General features: G+C 37.4%; 1 protein-coding gene and 1 pseudogene across 1 annotated transcript in view; one reads left to right on the top strand and one right to left on the bottom strand.

Annotated features, from left to right (window-relative positions):
• The first annotated feature begins 6,775 nt into the window (after window positions 1-6,775).
• Window positions 6,776-21,887, top strand: part of GRAMD1C (GRAM domain containing 1C) — a 38,771-nt gene continuing 23,659 nt past the window's right edge. The window contains exons 1-4 of the mRNA XM_030328839.2: window positions 6,776-7,102; window positions 10,457-10,575; window positions 14,138-14,270; window positions 17,333-17,495. Of these exons, the coding sequence (XP_030184699.1) occupies window positions 10,532-10,575; window positions 14,138-14,270; window positions 17,333-17,495 (340 nt within the window). The 5' untranslated portion in view covers window positions 6,776-7,102; window positions 10,457-10,531. The remainder of the gene's footprint in view (window positions 7,103-10,456; window positions 10,576-14,137; window positions 14,271-17,332; window positions 17,496-21,887) is intronic.
• On the bottom strand, window positions 21,392-21,542 carry LOC115524407 (annotated as a pseudogene).

The following is a 21,887-nucleotide window of genomic DNA, read 5'->3' as shown; positions in this document are numbered from 1 at the left end:
TGTTTACTTGTGACTGGGGATCTGAGAGTAAGAGTAAGTATGTCTTACTTAGTTTTACTTCTTACATGACAAGGCCTTAAAAACAAAGCAAACTAATCTAGAAAAAAGATTAAGGTAAATACAACAAAATGATTTTTTTTTTAATTTTTTTTTTTCAACGTTTATTTATTTTTGGGACAGAGAGCGACAGAGCATGAACGGGGGAGGGGTAGAGAGAGAGAGGGAGACACAGAATCGGAAACAGGCTCCAGGCTCTGAGCCATCAGCCCAGAGCCCGACGCGGGGCTCAAACTCACGGACCGTGAGATCGTGACCTGGCTGAAGTCGGACGCTTAACCGACTGCGCCACCCAGGCGCCCCCAAAATGATTTTTAAATTGTGTGTGTGTGTGTGTGTGTGTGTGTGTGTGTGTGTGTGTTCTGTGTGTTTTATTGATTTCTCCAGTAAAATAAATCCACAAAAAAGGAAAATAGCTAGAGGCAAATACGATGCCTTTCAGAAAGAATGCTTTTAAAAGTACATTTTTTTCATTCATAAGCTTCATCTGATGTATTGCTTCAGAAAGAACAGTTTATTTCAGATATTTGACTTAGCTTAATATAAATCCTCAGTGTGTAGACATGTGTTTAACCTGTCACTATGGTTAGTCATGCAGTAATTTATAGCACTTCAGCTTAGTTCACAACCTTTGAGCTTAGCACCTTTTCCTAAATTTTTTTTTAATGCTTATTTATTTTTGAGAGAGAAACAGAGTGTGAGCGGGGTAGGGGCAAAGAGAAAGGGAGACACAGAATTTCAAGCAGGCTTCAGGCTCTGAGCTGTCAGCACAGAGCCTGAGGTAGGACTTGAACTCATGTACAGTGGGATCATGACCTGAGCTAAAGTCAGATGATTACCCATTAGATGATGACCCGGGCTCCCCAGCACCATTTTTATAGACAGCACGTTGAGTATCTGCGATTTGTGGGGCCAATAGACAGTGGCAGCTCCATTCTTTGATACAAACAATTGGTGGTTTCTGTCTTTTGTGAAGAAGTGTGCAACCATGGTTTAAGATAATACTGTAGGGGCGCCTGGGTGGCGCAGTCGGTTAAGCGTCCGACTTCGGCCAGGTCACGATCTCGCGGTCCGTGAGTTCGAGCCCCGCGTCGGGCTCTGGGCTGATGGCTCGGAGCCTGGAGCCTGTTTCTGATTCTGTGTCTCCCTCTCTCTCTGCCCCTCCCCTGTTCATGCTCTGTCTCTCTCTGTCCCAAAAAATAAATTAAAAAACGTTGAAAAAAAAATTAAAAAAAAAAAAAGTAATACTGTAGGCCTTTCCCCATCCTCAGCTATTTTGTTTAAAGCTCCTACCCCTTCCATGTTCTATTTCAGAGCCAAACAATCTTGCCATCTGTTTTTGTATAGTCCACAAAGTAGGAATGGCTTACCTTTTTAAGTTGGTTTTAAAAAAATCAAAAGAAGAATAATATTTCATGGCACAATTATATGAAATTCACATTTCCTTGTCCATTAATAAAATTTTACTGAAACATAGCCACATTCTTTTGTTTATTTATTATATGGATGCTTTCACACTGCAGCAGCAGAGTTGAGTATTTGCAAGAGACTGGTCTACAAAGCCTAAAATATTTACCGTATGGCCTTTCACAGGAAGTTTTTGACCTCTGAACAATACTACAGCCAAATTTATCTTTTTTAAAATGTATGCCTACCAATATTAGCTTCCTGCTTAATACCCATTTTCCTTGGCATAAAAATCTAAAATTTTATCTAGGGACCCCATGATCACGCCCCAGCCCACCATTCCAGCTTCATCTCAACACACCCTCCCCATTCTTAAATGTTCTGCCTTTCTCCCCTGCTCCCCCTACAGTAGGTGTTCAAGCATGGTCTTTGTGCCTGCTTCTTTCCCGCCCCTAGTTTGAAATGGAACTCATTAATGAGACCAAGTCAAGTCCATTCCTTTACCTTTCTATAACATCTTGCAATTTTCCTTTGTAAAGTTCACTATACATATAATTCTGTGTTCTACTTCTGTTCTCCTTGCTTGACTATAAACTCCCTGAAGATAAGGACCATGTCTGTCTTGTTCATTGTTCATAGTGTTCATTGTTCATAGTGACCAGGTCAGTATTCACTATAGAACTTTGGCATACATCTTGTTTTACTCAGTATCGTCTGGCACTCTGTCAATAATGCCCTTTACTCTCAAGAGTGGACAATAAGTTATAGTGTTACATTATACATAGTAGATGCTCAATAAATACTTTTTGAATGATTCAGTTTAGTAAAAAACTTCAATGATTTTGACTCCAGATGATCATTACATTTAAATAACAAGACTGTTTCTGGGGGGCCTGGGTGGCTCAATCTGGTTAAGTGTCAGACTTCGGCTCAGGTCATGATCTTGTGATTTGTGGGTTCGAGCCCTGCGTTGGGCTCTGTGCTGACACCTCAGAGCCTGGAGTCTGTTTCAGATTCTGTGTCTCCCTCTCTCACTGCCCCTCACCTGCTCGTGCTCTGTCTCTCTCTTTCAAAAATAAACATTAAAAAAAATTTTTTTTAATAAAAAAAAAAATAACAAGACTTTTACAATTCTCTGCTCAAGGAAAAGGCAAAGGATGGGGAGAAAACAGGCATTTGGTTACAGAAACAACAGTCAAGGTATGCCTTAACTCAGTTTTTTAAACCTCTATGTGACATGAGAACAAATGATTATTTGGAAACACTGAAGAATCCTCAGTTGCCAAAGGAACGTTATCTTTTGTATACTTGAATTATCAAGAAAACAGGATGAATATATAAGGTTATTACTTAAAGAAATTTTTTTTAATGTTTATTTATTTTTGAGAGAGAGAGAACGCCTGTGCAAGTGGGGGAGGGGCAGAGGAGACAGAATCCGAAGCAGGCTCCAGGCTCTGAGCTGTCAGCACAGAGCCTGATGCAGGGGTCGAACCCACAAGCTGTGAGATCATGACATGAGCCGAAGTTGGATACTCAGCTGACTGAGACCCAGGCGCCCCTATCAGGTTATTACTTCTAACAAAGCTTAAAAGTTAAAAGTTTTTTTTGGTTAAAGCTCAAGCCTCAATATTAATCCTTTCATGTTCCTTGTGTTCATGTTCCATGTTCCTGCCAATACAGGCAGGATGTGTATAGAGTCAAATTGCTCTTTTTGTACTATTTTTCTCTCAGAGAGATAATGGTGGTCTCTCTTGCCAGTATGTGGGGGCTGCTATGAAGCTAGCTCTTCATGCAAATTTAAGAATACATTTTGAGACTGATTATTTAAAACCAGAGCCTCTGAGAGCAAAAATTTGCACTCATTTTAAATTCTAAGGCTTAAAGAGACAGACTGGCTTTCTGACTTATTTCCTAAGGTCAGAAGCAGGGGCATGTGTCAGAACTAGGGGTAAGGTGATGAGAGGAGCTCTTCTGATATACACAGACCCCCCCCCTCCAAATTTTGATTCATGTCATTCCAGCTTCTGTTTTGGGAATTGCTAATAGGAGAATGACAAAAGGGTGTCCTATTCCTCAGGTGTGTTGGGGAAAAATGGATTTAAAATAGTTGGGGGTGCCTGAGTGACTCAGTTGGTTAAGCATCTGACTTCCGCTTAGGTCATGATCTCACAGTTCATGAGTTCCAGCCCTGCATTGGTCTTGCTGCTGTCAGCGCAGAGCCTGCTTTGGATCCTCTCTCCTCCTCTCTCTCTATCTCTCTCTCTCTCTCTCAAAGATAAACATTTTAAAAATAAATAAAACGGTTGATTATATTAGTATGTATAAAGAACAAATATGTCAGTCTGAAGGGGGGTTGGCTGGACTTAGGCCAAGAACTTAGGACAGAAAAATAGAGTTACAGAGGCCAACTGAGATCACTAGAGAAATGTACAGAGATGAATCATCAGTCCACACCAACATCACAGTTGGTCCTTTAAACTGTCTACCTTTGCTCTGATTCCATGCTTATCATGCAAATTTCTGATTAGTAATACCTGACTTAAAAGGTGTTGAGCACCCTGTGTGGCGGAATGAAAGATTTCCAGTGACTAGAAAGGACTGTCCCCCTGTTGTGCATTAGTGCATTTACCACTGACAGAGTATATGCAGTATGTGAGTGTGGCTTGTTAAAGTTAGCCACTCTGAGTGCAACTACAGGCCACTGACAGTGCTGGGGCCATTCTCCAAAAGGCGGTCAGTTTAGGAAGTTAATGTCAAATTCTGAGACCTTTTGGAAGAGTGTCATCCAGCCTTCTCCTGCAGACTCCTCAGTCTTGTCAAATCCCCTTATTCTTTCTCGTGCCTCTCCCCAGTGATCACTTGTTTTGGAATTCCTGTACTTGGAAATATAGAAGTTTTCCAGTAGTGCTATAAATCTAAGTACAACATTCAAACCTACCTGGAAAAATAAGTGTAAAATTGCTGACTGTTTTAGTCACGTTTTCTAATAGCCTGGTAATGGAAAAGTATTTGTATTCTTATATTGTTCCCTCTGTTTTACCTTGTTGGTTAGCAGAACTCCTCCACCTGTTTTCCCTCAGTTGGTGAAGTGTACCTCCTTCTACCTGGTCACCCAAGCCAGAAACCTGGATGTATCCTTGTTCCTTACCTCTCCTTCCCCAACCATGTTGTGTTGTTTACCAGGGCCCTCATCATTTCTACCTTGAGCCATTACAATAGTCTCCTAAATATCTCTTTTTAACACTGTAATTTGTCCTTTAGATTGTTACCAAAGTGATAATGGTTTTAAAAGTGTATCTTTCAAAAAACAGGTTTGAACTTTTTACTTTTCTATGTGAAACCATTAGGTGGCTTTTTATATTTTAATTTTTTTAATGTTTATTTTTGAGACAGAGAGAGAGAGAGAGAGAGAGACCACGACTTGGGGAGGAGCAGAGAGAGAGAGAGAGAGAGAGAGAGAGAGAGAGGGAGGGCCAGAGGAGCTGAAGCAGACTGTGCACTGACAGCAGAGAACCCAGTGTGGGATTCAAACTCAGGAACCGCGAGATCATGACCTGAGCCAAAGTCTGATGTTTAACCCGACTGAGCCACCCAGGTGCCCTGGCTTTTCATATTTTAACAGTGTAAACCCTATATTCCTCAGCATGGCATACAAAGCCCCTCATGCCCTGGCTGCTTCCCTCTTCCCCACTGACTCTTTCCTTCTCCCTTCTCTTCCTTCCGCACCCCCCCTTCCCTTCTTCCCCCTGCTAGTCTTGGTGAACTGGCTTGCCAGGCTGTTTCCTTGGCATGCTTGCACTTGCCATGGATGTTCTCCATGTACTTGATCTGTCAGCAACATTCCACACTAAGACACACTCCCTCCATTTTGAAGCACCTTCTTTCCTTGAATTCCATGACATCATTCCTTCTGGACTTCCCTCTTACCTGTCTGGTATTTCCTTCATTCTTTTTTTTTGCTGGCCACTCCTTTGTGTGCCAGGCTTTCTTAGGGCTCAGTCTTAGGTTCTGTTTTCCCTTGTAAGCCTACTAAATTTACTGAATACTTACTGATGGTTTACTATAGGAATTTTTATATTTAGCATATAAGTATATATGATCTTAGTATATATGATCATTTACAGTATAGCTAAGGTATATTTTTCTCATAGCAGTTTGGTTACCATAATAGAGTAAGGATATCTATCTGTAATTGCAACCCATGAGAATTTCCATAACATGCCAAAAGCATTGATTTTTAGACAGTGTACTGTATCCCCCATGTGTGCTTTCTTTGTTTGAGGGCGTGCTATTCTCCGGTGTTGCTCTGGTGCCTCATTCTGCTGTTGCATTAAATGATTAGGTTTTAGCAACCCCCCAAAAGGATATCCTTGCAGTTCATTGAGTAGCATTTGATGTTGTCTAACACCTTACTAAATTAAATGGAATACCTAGGTAGAAATTCGGGCAAGCTGTGATTTTTTATTTAGAGGAACATTTTTCTTCAGGAAAGAAATTGGAATTGGTAGATGAGACTCTCTGTGTGTTTATTATATCCCAGGTCCCTGCAAGGAAATTATTCTGAAGAAAGTAAAAAATATTTTTAAAGGAAAGAACTATTGAGTAATGAAGATGTAAACTTTTCAGTGATGAATGATGTGCCGAGGGCTTATTGGAATTGCTTGACCTGAATAGCTCACTCTTCTTGCCATTTCCTGGCGTTCCATTTATAATACTCAAGAACTCAATCTTTGATAGTGATAAAGGGTTAATGCATGAGTCTGATGAGGTGCTACATCAATACTGAAGAAGTGGCATATGAAGAAGTAATAATGACATTGCTAGAAATGAATAGAAAGCGATAGCATGGAGGAAGAAATTTAGCCCTTGATATATTTAATCCTTAAAATGAGATTGACATCGGGGCGCCTGGGTGGCGCAGTCGGTTAAGCGTCCGACTTCAGCCAGGTCACGATCTCGCGGTCCGTGAGTTCGAGCCCCGCGTCGGGCTCTGGGCTGGTGGCTCAGAGCCTGGAGCCTGTTTCCGATTCTGTGTCTCCCTCTCTCTCTGCCCCTCCCCCGTTCATGCTCTGTCTCTCTCTGTCCCAAAAATAAATAAACGTTGAAAAAAAAAATTAAAAAAAAAATAAAATGAGATTGACATAGTAATTGAGCATAAGCAAGATATTTTCATTTGCATTTTATTGTTTCTAATCTTCTGTGGAACAGAAGAAATTGAGAACTGTCCCTTTAATAAAACCCTGTTTACCTATCCTCTTCTAGTAGGAGTGGCTTAGGAACCTGTAGAGTGAGGTGTAACTACCAATTCTGCATTCTGACCTGCAACCTTGGAAAGAGTGCTGATACTACAAACCAGGAAGTGACAAATAATGTGCTTTGAACTCTGTAGGACTTGTCTTTCATAAGGAAAAGCCTCTCATAACAAAAAGAGAAGATTGAAACAGTGATTTTATGTAGTTGTCATTAAATATTGGGAACTCTGCTGCAGATAAAGACTTTGCAGAATACTTAGAATACAAAGCTTTCTGGGCCAGAAATTGATCTTCTGACTTTTGAGTCGTATCTGATTGCTGCTTGGTTCATCTTTATTTTGTTAAAGTAGCCTGCAGGCTGAACCAGGACTCTTCATTGTTTGCAGGTAGGTGGTCAGCCTTTGGTTAAAATTTAGGATGTTTTTTAAAACAACCTCTTTAGAAAATTATTGTTATTCGGAGAATTATGAATATCAGTCTGGGTATATGTTTTAATGTTTAAATATTCAACACGACTATAAATAAATGACCACGTTTTTGTCTTTTCTGATCAACTTTATGGAAAAACTTGTTTTTAACAAATGAGCAGATCTATAAAATGGTGAACTTAAAAAAAGATGGTGAATTAAATGAGTTCTATTTTGTTTTCCACTAATTTACATACATAGATACTTTATATATATACTTTATATTTTTATAAATTTATATTTATATATGTAAACATATACTTTATATATAAATACTTTATACTTTGTATAGAAGTTCCTATATATATATAAACTCAGAAATGAAAAAGTATATTGAAATTACCCTATTAACTATTCACATCTTGATAGTTTTTGATAACGTATTTAAAACATTCATGTAGTCAAATAAAATTGTGTTTTTATTGTTAATATTTTATGTCTAAGTTTCATGTCATTCAGTTGTAGGAAGTCACCTGAATATTTGTAATTGTTTTATCTACTTCTTTTAGTCTTTTTTTGGAATAGTTTGATATTTATTATTTCAGATAAGTTTTTATAAAATAATCTTCCACAAGTATATTGAAATATTTCTTGTTTCTCTTTGTAAAGTTAACCATCCACTTATGACACTAGAACTATTTCAAAGATAATGTCTTTGAAAGATTGAGTTATTAGAGCTAACTGCTGTACACAAATGGCTTTTTTGGAGTGGGAATCAGAAAAGAAATGTGTTAAGATCAAGAATCAAGTTCCTTAACTTTCTCTACCACTAGTGATCCTTTTTATTTTTCTTTTGTGGACACTAGTCTTCCAAAGACTTTGTCCACCAAGCAAATGGTATATAACTAAATAATAAAATCTTAGAACATTATTGTTTATTAGACAAACATTATTTGCAATGAGAGTTTCTTATGAGCCTGAATAACTGCTCTAGGCTAATGTAATTCAGCCTCAAAGGGGCCTGACATTTTACTTAGCTTGAATAACTTTATTGTAGGTAATTGTTTGGATACTTTTTATTTTTTGAAATATTGATAGTAATGTCTGAATTTTCATCAACTACTCTTGTGGAATCTTACCAGTCTGGGTATGGCAAATTGGAAACTAGTGGTCTAAAATGCAGAAGTTTTTTTCTTAATTTCTTCGAGGTTCTGTAAAATATAGTGAAGGTCATCTAGTGTAACGTAACAAAGATTCCATAGCCACTAGACATGGAGAAGAAACAAGGAGAAAGAAAAAAGAAAGTGGCATCTGTCAAGGGGAATATCAGGGAGGAATTTAAGGCATATATTTGGCCCCCTTAAATCTCCCTATATTTATCTCTATTTTCCAACTTAATTTTTTTTTTACGCCAGTTAGGTCAATAAACTATTAACCGACTGCAAAATAGACATTACCTATGTTCTTTATGTATTTATTTTGTATTTGTGTGTTGGTTTCTCTCTCTCAAAATTTCCTCCTCTCTCCATTTTCCCCATTCATGTCCTTCCTTCAGCTCTGCTGAAGACATTTAGCCAATGTGAAGCTTTATCTGATCACGCTAATCCACAGTAATATTTCTTGCCTTTAGACTTTAAAAAAATCTTTTTTTACATTTATTTATTTTTGAGAGACAGAGAGACAGAGCATTAGTTGGAGAGGGATAGAGAGAGAGGGAGACACAGAATCTGAAGCAGGCTCCAGGCTCTGAGCTGTCAGCACAGAGCCCTACGCAGGGCTCAAACTCACAAACCATGAGATCATGACCTGAACTGAAGTCAGACGCTTAACTGACTGAGCCACCTGGGCACCCTTGCCTTTAGACTTTTATAGTAAGTTGATTATATCAGTACTTTAGTACTTAATATTATAGCCTGTCATATTTAACTTGAGTCTCCCATGGTTCTTCAACTATATTTTAAGTTGTTTGAGAACAAGGAGCTTAACTTGTATATATCATGTTTATTCTTAGCCATGTAGTGCAGTGATACATGTTTGGAGGTTCTAAATAAATATTTGCTAAATGAATGAGAAATAGTCTTGCCAACAGTTGCCTCAGGTGTTATGCTGCCTCCCTCTACTGTGCTTAATCATGTAATTAACCACCTAAAATGTTTCTAGAAATCAGACCATTGGTTATCTTATTATTATTGTTTTTGTTTTGCTCTACAGTGCATGCATGACTTTTTTGTTTTAGATGATTTTAACACTGATATGTTACCTATAAAGAAAGAACAAGATGGATTTTTTTATAAATGAATTAAAGGAAATACTCTGAATTCTATCCTGTTGCCTTTTATATTGTAGGAAAATATAACTTAAAATTTACTGATATATAAGGTGTTAAAAATGGTCAAAATATTCAGATACATTATGGATTAAGAGAATGGTTTTGAGTTGATGATTAGAACACTGAATGCTGATCCAGTGGTCATGGTAGACAGTTGGATTGTAGAATTTATTTATTTATTTATTTGTTTGTTGATTTATTTATTTATTTATTTATTGGGCTATAGAATTTAAATTTCTTTTTTAAGAAAATTTCTTTTTTAATTTGAGAGGCAGAGAGAGACAAAGCACAAGTTGGGGAGGGGCAGAGAGAGAGGGAGACACAGAATCCAAAGCAGGCTCCAGGCTCTGAGATGTCAGCACAGAGCTGGAAGTGGGGCTTGAACTCATGAACCGGGAGATCATGACCTGAGCTGAAATCAGACGCTTGACCTACTGAGCCACTCAGGGGCCCCTGGATTGTAGAATTTAAATTGCAGATTAGTGATTGCCCAATAATACTATGAACAAATTATTTTATGAAGAGACAATTTGAAACCTCTTACTTCTCATTTAAGTAGTTATTATGTTATACACTTTAAAATCATCATTTTATCTACTCCCAGTATCAACCCTGTCAGGTAAGTTTTGTTAACCCGTTTTTAAAAAATGTTTATTTATTTATTTTGAGAAGGAGAGAGAGCACGGGCAGGGGAGGGGCAGAGAGAGAGAGAATACCAAGCAGGTTCCATGTTGCCAGTGCAGAGCCTGAGGTGGGACTCAGTCTCACAAACTGAGCCGAAATCAAGAGTAGGACGCTAAACCTATTGAGCCACCCAGGCACCCCTGTTAACCCATTTTTTATACACGCAGAAAACTGTCATTTGAAAAGGCCAAATAACTACCAAACTTTCACATTTAGAATCTGCACAACAGGTCATTTTGACCTCAGAATTCATGTTTGAATCACTATGTTGTAGTATCTTATATTTTCCAATATTCAGTGTAATTTTTGTGTCATTTTAGAGCTTGACCAGACAGGAATTCTGGCAGCTGCTCCAGCAGAACTATGGTAATGAGCTAGGCTTAAATGCTGAAGAGATGGAAAACTTGTCTTTGTCAATCGAGGATACTGTGCAGCCAAGGTAGAGCAAAATGTTAACTATCACAACTTATTAATCATTAATTAAAGCAGAATTATTTTAGACTTTACCAATTTAGAATTTCTATTAAATTGTCCTTGGGTGGAATTTGCCTCTTTGGTCTTTGTAGTGGAATGAAGTGAAAGGTGAGGATATTGAATAGTTTGCTAAATTGGTAAGCAAATATAGGACATACAAGGAAATGTTAATTTTGTAACTCTGTTATCTAGGGTTTGCTTAAAGCATAGTTTTAGTAAAACTTTTTATTAAGGGTCTGAAGAAGTACCTAGTGACATCTCTGAGCTTGTAGATAACAATAAAATAAACTAGCTGGTAGGTATTTTGAGGGATACAAAGATGGTATGATGTTTCCTCAAGGAAACCCTAGCATAGTGCTTGACATGTAGTTGACACTCAATAAATACTGAATGCATTAATGAAAGGAGCTGATAGTACTATGGAGAATGCAAATACTTATAATACAGGGTTGAAAATGACAAAGACCAAAAGGAGCAATAGATAATATGATAAATTCAGAGATGAGATTATTTTTGACTGATGGGGATTCTTTGGAAGAGTGGATATTTTTATTAACCTATACAAGTAAAAGTGCATTTTGTCCAATGGTAATTGAGGTCGTAGCAATAAAAACAATTAAGGATAATACATTAAAATTCTATAGTAGACATTATAAATGACGGAAGCAAGTGAAAGAAGTGAGTTACCCAAGACCACGTATTGTACAATCCATTTATGTGAAATGGAATCCAGAATGAGCACATCTATAGAGACAGAAAGTAGATTAGTATTTACCAAGGGCTGGGAGGAAGGGAGAATGGGGAGTGATTACTAACAGGCACAGGATTTCTTTTTGTTGATGAACATGCTCTAAACCTAGATAGTGGTTGTGGCTGTACAACTCTATAAACCACTGTATTGTACACATTAAATGGGGTGAATTTTATGGAATGTGAGTTATATCTTAATAAAACTCTTAAAAATTCTATAGCAAGTTAAAAATGGAAATCTTTCAGAAGTCTCAGTATGTTTACAGTTTTTTTTTCTTCTATTTTAGGTAGTCTTCTAGTTATGCTGATCCTCTTTATACTGTTTCAGCTCAGCATCAATATTTTAGACTTTTTTACGTGGTTGCACATGCATATTTTATTAGTTTTCTGTAAAGTTAAAAATTTCCATTGTACTACTCTCCTTGTAAAGTTTACTAGTGTTTCTTAGGTACTGGGGCTGGGTAGAAAAACAGTTGACATAATGTAGAGAGCCTTGGGTTATGGTAAAGAAGATCTGGATTCTTGTCTGGACTTGGCCACCAAGTATCTGCACAACCTCAAGCAAATCTCTTAGCCTTTCAGATTCTCACTTTACCCATCTCTGAAATGAGGTAGTTAAACTAGATAATCTCCAAGGTCCCTGCCAACTCAAGGAGTTTCTTGTGAAGAAGAGAATATTTTTTTTATTAAAAAAATTTTTTTTAATTTAATTTTTTTTAATTTACATCCAAGTTAGTTAGCATATAGTGCAGCAATGATTTCAGGAGTAGATTCCTTAATGCACCTTACCCATTTAGCCCATCCCCCCTCCCACAACCCCTCCCCTAGCCCTCAGTTTGTTCTCCATATTTATGAGTCTCTTCGGTTTTGTCCCCTTCTCTGTTTTTATATTATTTTTGTTTCCCTTCCCTTATGTTCATCTGTCTTGGTTCTTAAAGTCCTCATATTAGTGAAGTCATATGATTTTTGTCTTTCTCTGACTAATTTCACTTAGCATAATACCCTCCAGTTCCATCCACGTAGTTGCAAATGGCAAGATTTCATTCTTTTTGATTGCTGAGTAATACACCATTGTATACATCTTCTTTATCCATTCATCCATCGATGGACATTTGGGCTCTTTCCATACTTTGGCTATTGTTGATAGTGCTGCTATAAACACAGGGGTGCATGTGTCCCTTTGAAACAGCACACCTGTATCCTGTGGATAAATGCCTAGTAATGCAATTGCTGGGTTGTAGGGTAGTTCTATTTTTAGTTTTTTGAGGAACCTCCATACTGTTTTCCAGAGTGGCTGCACCAGCTTGTATTCCCATAAAAAAAGTTTTTTTTAAATGTTCATTTATTTTTGAGACAGAGAGAGAGCATGAGTGGGGGGAGGGGCAGAGAGAGAGGGAGACAGAATCTAAAGCAGGCTCCAGGCTCCAGGCTGTCAGCACAGAACCCAATGCGGGGCTTGAACCCACGAACCGTGAGATCATGACCCGAGCCCAGGTCAGACGCTCAACAGACTGAACCACCCAGGCGCCCGAGAATAAATATTTTTGACCAAGTGCTTTATACACTGTAAGTTCTAGCTTTTTGAGGTCACCAGAAAACTTTCTTCTAGCAATTGAGTGCTTTCTCAGAGAGAATGTGGCCAGATTCTTATTTCCTCTTCTCTTCCTTTTCCCTTTCTTCCTATTTCCAAAAGAAGTGTATCTGTCTCAAACCTTTATTTCCTCAGCTGTTCCACTTTCTTTGTCTTCATTTTCAATCTCTCCATCACTCTCTCTCCTCCTTTTTCCTTTCTGTATTTCTCCACAACTCACTCCCATCCTTAAAATCCTCAGATGCAGACACTCAGCTGCTGGGCTAGTCTCAAAGGGCCATTTTTCTTGTTGGGTCCCCCTCAGTCTTGCCATTCTGCCTAGCCAGGAGTGACTTGGTGGCAGACCTAAGTATTATTTGGGTGGGGTAGAATAGGGATGAAAGGCCCTTTGGCTTTTCTGTTCCTTCCTCAGGATAATCTAGCTAAAGATGTTAGGCTGCTACTTTATTTTAGAAGAGCTTTAAGTCTCTATCTAGCAATGATTACATAGGAATAATAATTGCTCAATAAGTTCAAGGCCTGAAAATTAGATCAGTTGTACTTCTTTTATATTTAATAGATTTTCCTTTCTTTATGCTCTTCCCAGAAAGAGGAAAAGCAAGTCCCAGGACATTTGTTGTAGTCGTGTTCCTATGACCATTTGAAAGCTGTTCCTTAAACCTGGTTCTTAGGAACAAGAAGAACAAGAAAAGGGGCATGGACTGATCAATGGGGTCTGTGCTCAGACATCAGGAGCACCCCCTTCTGGGAGGGAGTCACCACCTCAGCTGGAACTGAGTCAGAAGAAAGGAAATCCAGAGCTGCCTCCTGGTGCTGACTGGCATCCAACCCAAACATCTAGTCTGTACCTTTCAAAGCTTTGTGGCGGTCCCCAACTGAAATTCAAACAAGCTATAATATTCATTGGGTTACTTGCTGTTATTGCTGCTGGTATTTGGTTAATTTTTTAATGGTTTCTGACATTTATAATGTCTCATATGAGCACATCTTATTTTCAGAAATAAAGTCATTTGCAGGTGGTTTGAGAAGATGATCTTGTTATAAGTAGGACTTATTTGTTACATTACAAAAAACCATTTGTTGTCAAAATGCTGTATAATAGAGAAGACCTCAGTAGGGAGACTAAATCACTTATTTGTATGAAATTGATCTTGGTTATATTTCTATAATGATGTGTTTCTTATAGAAGTCCAGGAAGAAGCAGCTTGGATGATTGTGGGGCGAGAGATGAAAAATTTTCCAAGTCCATCAGTTTTACACGAGAATCAGTTAATCGTGTTTCAGAGACAGAGTCAATTGATGGAAATTCACCGAAAGGGGTTAGTGTATGATATCCCTTTTAAAATATATCTGATACTGTCATGTGTTCATCATAATGTAAGATCAAATAAAAACAAAGTGTACAAAATTTTTAAAGTTTAGGATGTCAGGCTGCTCCTTTATTTTAAGAAAAAGGTTTTAAGTCTTTAAGTAACTGAGGTTATATGGGAATAATATATTGTTCTGTTCAGAGCTGGATATGGTGCAAAACTACCAGACAGTTCCCTGAGCATCTGTCTATAAGGGGGATAGGCATCATTAAAAATAAAATATGATAGAGAAATTCATAGTTAGCAGAATTTTTCTCAGGGTAAGTGGTGTGTGGTGAAAAGAATTTGTTTTGAAGGGGGAGATGAGAACCCTGAGTAGCATGCTTGAGTAACAGTAAATGCTTCGTAAGCTGACTATGAAAGCAGGCACATCTGGTTAATTACTAGTTAGTTTCTTCCTTTATTTTTTCAAATATCATTATAAGCCCATTGTTCCCTCCCCCATTATTTATTTTTTTTTAATACTCAGTTTGTCTCCTCTGGCAACAGGAGCCCCTTCAGGTGGGCTCCTTTGTGTTTTAGAAATGATCAATAATCTTTGATGGCTTCCTTTCTTTCTGGCACAACAACATGTCCCAGGCACACTTTGTACACTTACTGTCCCAGACTTAGTATTAACCATTTTCCTAATGGGCCATCGTTCTTAGTGAAGAATGGTATTTAGAGACCGCACTCTAAGCGCTGAAAGTGCTCCTACTATAGAGCTTTCATTCTGCTGACTGGGGATGTAAGTCTGGGGCCAAAGCTGAATTTCTTGGTTTAAAGCAGAGCTTTGGTTTCAAATTCTGCCTCTGCCACTTGCTACCTGAATGCCCTTAAATGTTAACTTAATTACTTAACATTTCTATGCTTTGGTTTTCTCAACTGTAAGATGAGGACTATAATACTCCACAGGGTTTTTTTTAATAAGGATGACATGAATTAATATATGTGAAATTGCATTAAACAATCCCTATTACACATTAAGTATTCAATAACCATAAGCTATTATAATTGAGGGTGAATCTACATGTGGCCAGCAATGGGCCTTTTCTAATTTCTCCCATGGAGCTCTCAGCATCTCCTGTGAATAAATTTGGGAAAACTTTGAATAGAATGTGTAAAGGCCACCAAGTTATCACCTTGTTTCGGGCATCATTCATCTATTTCAGTCAGATTTTGTGTTGTGGATCTCTTGTAAAACTATTTATATAGAGACCCTTAGGAACTTACTACTGTAGTAAGGGAGGTGATTCTGGATGCTAATCTTTTTGTATGTTCTCATGGAGAAAACCAAACCACTCAAATTTGGGGAGGTAACAGGACAGGAGGTCTCTTGCAGTCTCCTGATCCTTTTATAAAAGTCTGACTTTGAGGATTGGATTCTCAAAATTACTAATCTTGAGTCTTTCTTACAACGTTCTTGACATTGTCTTCTGTACCCGCTCTTAGAATAGTTAATCCATTGGTTCTTCCTTCTAGTTTTGTCCCTGAGGGAGGTCATATTTCATTTAAGGAAAGGGAATGGAATGTAGAGGAAGATTTTAATGTTTTAAGATTGGTTATACATTCATTGTCATTTTCAGGTTATGGGATACAATATAGTTCAGTCCTTTTTTTTTTTTTTTTTTTTTTTTTTGCATTCAAGAACAGTATGATGAGATAGATTCTCATATGGCAACAAATATCATATGTCACTAACTTTGTTTCCTTTTTACTTGTAAGAAAGTTGGAAATAACAAAAAGTGAGAAATAACATTTTTTTTTCTAAGATGAAATAGGTCTTTCTTAAGTTATAAAATTAATATTCTTTGTAAAAATTCAGGAAATATAGAAAAGAACACAAATAAAAACTGTTCAAATGTCAACCACGAAAAGATAGTGACTGTTACTTTTCCTACAAGTATTTGTCTATATTCCTTATAATAGGAGCCATACCTTAATTAGAAAGAACAGGAGAAATATGTGTGTAAACTTACTCAGCATCTACTAAAGAGGCTCTGGATCAGCTAAGTAGGCATGTTGCTTTGCAGTGTGGAACTCCCAAATAAATCAAGTCTCAATTTTAGCAGTAATCTCTGCTTGAAGAATGAGTTCTCTGATGAGGGTAGTTTAATCCTTTCACAAATTGTGTCCTGGGTCCCAGTTGTTATTCTGTTCTCTGAGTGGCCAATAGAAACCCGTATCCTCCCTGGAGTTTCACTGCTACTCAAAGATCTGGGGCAGGAAGTGTAAGGATTACAGATATGCTTCTTTCAATGCAAGAAAGTAATTTGCTATGTAGTTGATATTTTTTATGCTGGTCTATTAAACCTAATTTTAATACTATTCTACTTGAATACTAACATAGCAATAGCATTCATACGTTAATGCCTAACATTAAATTTATTATAGAAACGACATCTCTTGATTAAACCATTCTCAGAAAGTATAGATAGCATCATATATGGAATATATTTTAATGCCCAATCCCTTAGTTCTTTAACAGCAAAGCCAACTGTGTTCTTAGGAGTTTGCTGTGAAATTGTTTCCTGTTGAACCTCTTTCCTCCACTGTACTCTTATGTGACTCTTATTCTCTTTATTTGCTTTCTCTTTCCCCTGTAGTTACTGGTCTTGAGAATGGGGGAGTTCTCTTCCTTGAGATGATGGGGCAGGTATTGTCTGGGGACACTAATCGGGTTTGACTCCTCTCTCCCTTGCCCACTTTAAAGAATCTACTGCTCTATTATTGTTGTTCTCTGCTCCCCTTTCCCTTCTGCTCAAGTGATTCACGTGATGTTGACTGTGAGTTCTTCTTATATGATGTTCTTCTTAAATTTATTGTTCAGTACTGTGTCAGAAGATGATTTCAGAATATATTATCATATATTATTGTTTACCAATATTTATGGACTGTATTGGAAATGTGATGCAAACATAACAAACACATTTTCCAAAGAGCTGTATTTCCAAGAGTCTTTATTATTAAAGATCTCACTTTAAAATCTAAGCCAATAATCTGTTTTTTAAACTGGATTGTTTTCCTTTTAGGGGTTAGGGAAAGAGGAACCCCCAAGTGAGAAACAGATCAAAAAGAGTCCTTTACTAACTTCAGAGAAGAGGTTAAGTAGAGTATCATCAAAATCACTGGACTTGAATAAAAATGAATATCTTTCTCTGGACAAAAGCAGCACTTCAGATTCTGTTGATGAAGGTAAAGAATTTCTTATAAATTTTAATAACATTTCAGTTATGTCTCTTAGTGTTTATCTTTGTATTGGGTAAGTGCAGTTTGAGAATTTATTCACATTCTCACTCTATAAAAAACCAAAGGAATGGTGGGAGTTGATAGAAAATAGGGGAAAGAAGCTGCCAGATCTAACCCATCTCCACTTTTCAGAAGCCTGGGTTGTGAGGATTTCCATCACATTTAGCTATTAAAATTCCAAGCCGGAAGTCAATGGAGATGGAGCAGTAGCAATGGAAAAGCAAACCTGAATAAAAATCTGCATGGTGTTACAGACACCATAATTGTACTTTCTTTTGACTACCAAAAAAAAAAAAAAAAAAGAAGAAGAAGAAGAAGAAGGAAAAAGAGAGAGATGCAAAAGTAGAGAATATAATAAAAATAAAACCCAGCTGCTTAAAGGAAATTTTATAGAAAATCATGTTCTACTTTCTCTAAGTTAATACTGAAAACCTGGGGCTTGTCATACTTACTAAGTGGGCATTTTAAGGAATCTTTCTTTTTTTTTTTTTCACTGTAAGATTGTTGACATCTGAAGTCAGTGGGGAGACATTGGGAAAGATACCGAGTAGTGGCTACTTTCCACTTTCAGGAAAGGGTACAAAGCCAGTGGATTTTACTGTATCTGCTTTCTATCTGGCAATGCTCAGAATATCGGGAATGGGGACATTATAGTGGTTTCGATCTGTAGGACATGACTGTATTTGCTAGTTCATATTCAGATTAGACCTGGTATGGGATCTCCTGAAGTCTTTTACTGTAAGTGAAAAACAAATCCATGAAAACCAAAACTAAATCCAAGTCAAATCTAAAATCAAATCCAAATCCAAAAGCAAACCAAGACCCAATCTCTGAAAACCAAATCCAAATCAAGTTAGACTTTGGTTTGGGAATACTGTAGTAAGTATCTTTAATGAAAACTAAATCCATGATCTTGAAAATGTAAATAAAAATTCAGTAGTTCCTAAAAATCATAGAATGCATTTGGACAGTTGTTGAGTTCTTTTGAAAACATAGTTGAGAGTTTTTTTTTAAGAGGATTGAGCTCCATGAATGACTAGACTCTCTTAGTGTCCTTACCATTCATGCTCTGGTGTGCTGCAGTGTGTATGAATTAGTAATCTGCCTGACTGAACCTCTGACTTTAGGAAGACCTACTCTGGCACCCAGTGGCCAGATAGGTAAGTGACACCAAAACAATTTTTCCCCCTCTTCTTTCTCACCTGCTCTTTTATAAGAATGGTCCTCAAAAAGAAGCTTCCTTATTGGTCCTAAAAAATTAACATTAATGATAAGTTACATAAGGGATAATATATCTCATAGAAGTTGTGTTCATATCTAGAAATAAAGAATAACAGCAGTGTAGTTGCTGTATTGCATGTTAGCCCTGGTCACATTTCCTTCTTGCTGATGTCCCTTTAAAGACTGGTTTTACAGCAGTAAGACTTTACATGTAACATTTAACCTTCTTTTGTGGAGGTTTTCTTTAAGGTGCACGTAATGACTTTTTCCTTATTAGATAACAAATCAAGTACTTCTGTTGCTTCCCCTAAGTAGATTTCAAAATTTCAGGCTTATCATAAGTGGCTATTATAAGGAATCTATTTTTTATTTTCTGGAAGTTGTGACCTTATGAAGATACTTGAAATCAGTGAAGGGGGGAAAATAAGAAAGGTCAAAAGAAGAAAACCATCCCAGGAAATCTGTGTGTGGGTTTAGGGAGAGTTAGGTAGATGGCAGAGTATTCTAAACCAAACATCATCTTATTTAAAATCATAGTATTTTGATCTACCATTGTAAGCAGTCTGAGTGAGAAAATGAGAGGATTTCCTTTTTTTCTCTCTTCTGCCACCTACAGATTGTAATCTTTGGGAGAGTACCATTTTGAAGGAGAGACTCCTTCTAGACTCATGTATCCTCATGAGATATCTTACAGAGGGGCCTGAAACTAGTGTGCTCCCTTTGATGTGGAGTTTAACTGAAGCCCATATAGGAAAAGTTAGCCTAGAATCTGCTTTGACTCGTTCTTTTTTTAATGTTCTTATGCTTAGGCCACCCGCCAAGATTGAAGGGAGCCTTTTTAGGGATATTTCTGTACTTCCAGAAATGGGTTCTGGGCTGCCACCTCCTGAACAAAATGCTGAGCATTGTGTTTTAATCTGTTAAGCCATATATGAACTTGAAAATTTGATACATAATATTTCATAGAATAAGCTGTAGAAGAACCTTGTTTATCTAGAGTGCTGTTGCTGATAGGCTTCCTGCAGCTTATTAACTACATGCTCAGTTTTGGGTAGGAGTGCAGAGAATTTGAGAAGATGCTAGGAGTTTCCTGGCAGATGAAGATGAGTTGACACAATGTATCCACATCTACAAGTATAATGAAATTGTGGCTGTATTTTTGGCCAAAATAACATTTCTGTTGCTATCAGGGTTTACTTCTTTCACCTGCCCTGCTCTATGCGTGTCACGGATAGTCTGTGAAACATCTGCCCCAGGAGGTAGAGCCTTGAGTGGAAGCTGACAAACTGGCTGATGTCATGAGATACCAGGGCTGTGTCATGACAGAATTAAGTTTAGTCTTAATTGCTTAGATCAGAACTTGGTGTGACAGGGTGCCCTAACCAAAGTCACTTATGTTGAGAATGGAAGCTAAGTGAGGCAAAGATTAGGCTGGGGGAGGGGCACATAAGAATAACAAAATTAGAATCCATGATCTACAGCTGACAGACCAAGATGAATTGGAAACTCATGCAAAGAAAAATAGGAATCAGATATCAGGTGATGCTAATTAATAAAGGTGAGGACAAGTAAGCCTCTGGGGAAAGCAGAGAAAAAGCCATGAAATAGTCTAGCACATCAGGGAAGCACCATGAGACTAAACCAGGTAACCCTGACATAGTTACCTGAGGCAGGTTTTTAAACAACACTCTCAAATTGAACTTGGTTTTTCACATGTAAAGAAAGCCCTCAAACTATGTCAAGAAGACAGCAGGTCACCAGTTTTTAAGAAGATACAGGATAGAACAAATTGTGCGTCCTTAGTTACTTAATTAAACTCCAAATCTGCTTTTCTTGCATACCTATCTGGTACATTTTTCGTGAACTCTCAAAACACTGTCCACATAGGGTTTTAGTTCCATTCATGCCCATGTCCCTCTCATATTTATTTATCTTTTCCATCCTTTCCACTGGCTACTTTCAAACTGATAGGTTTGAATATTTTCAATTCAAGAGATGTTTCTTCTTTATTGGAAATAGTAACCTGCTCTCAGGTTGAGCGCTGTTCCCTTCCCTACTTGAAATACCACTTGCTAGCTTCATATGTCACAGCAATATCACTGGTGATCTTACTTGGATAGGAGGCTTTAAAGTACTGTGAATGTCATACATAAATAATCCCAGATGGAAATAGTTTATTTCAGGTTCTTACTTCCTTGAATTAATTTCCATACAAAAGGTATTATTAATTTCTAATAGTAATACCACAAATTCCATTTTGTCAGTCATAATATAGAATAATTGATCAACTAATTGAGTTTAAATGAAATATGAAAATGTAATATTTATGTGAGTATAGTTTGTTTCCTTCATAAATGTGAATAGGAAACTTACTTTTGAAAAATTACAGTTTAAGAGTTCCTTAGAGAAATGACTGCTTCTAGGGCTGAGGTGGGGAATATGCAAAATGAGGCTGGAGTTTCTTGTAGGACCAGAAGTAAAGATATGCTTCAAAAAAAAAGAGGTGTATCAAAAGGGCATAGGAGTCAACCTGAAAGAGCTCCTAATGGCCAAAGTAAAAAAAAAAAAAATTGAGCAACAAAATATATAATGATAGTATTGGATTATAACCTAAAGTATAAAATAACTATTCATGAGTCCATACTGATACAAATAATCAAATAAATATGTAAATGGGGGACAAAACACAAGCCTTCCTTACAGCGTTTCAAATAATATACATACATACTCCCCCTTCTACACTTGATCTTAGCCAAAAGGCCGAGAAGCGATCATACTCCCCCTTCTTGAAAGTGGAGCTTAATTCTCTTTCCCTTGAGCATGGGCTGAGCTTAGTTCTAACAAATTTCTTAGTTCTAATGCATTTCTAACAAACAGAATATGGAAAGGTAAAAATGGTAACTTTACAGAGGAGGAGCCTGCCAGACACCACCGTAACCAAATGATCAAGGTTACCATTGTCATAACTCATGCTGATACCCTGGATCCCCTGAGTTTGATGAGAAGGGGACTTCACCTTTGTGGGTGTTCTTCGCCAAATCCACAACCCCAGTACAATCATGAAAAAACGGATGAACCCAAATTGAAGGACATTCTACAAAATACCTGATCAGAGTT

The sequence above is a fragment of the Lynx canadensis genome, chromosome C2 (assembly GCF_007474595.2).
Source record: "Lynx canadensis isolate LIC74 chromosome C2, mLynCan4.pri.v2, whole genome shotgun sequence".
In the NCBI taxonomy this organism is placed as follows: Eukaryota; Metazoa; Chordata; class Mammalia; order Carnivora; family Felidae; genus Lynx; species Lynx canadensis.
The sequence above is the reverse complement of the archived record's forward strand: the minus strand, read 5'-3'. Positions and strand labels throughout refer to the sequence as shown.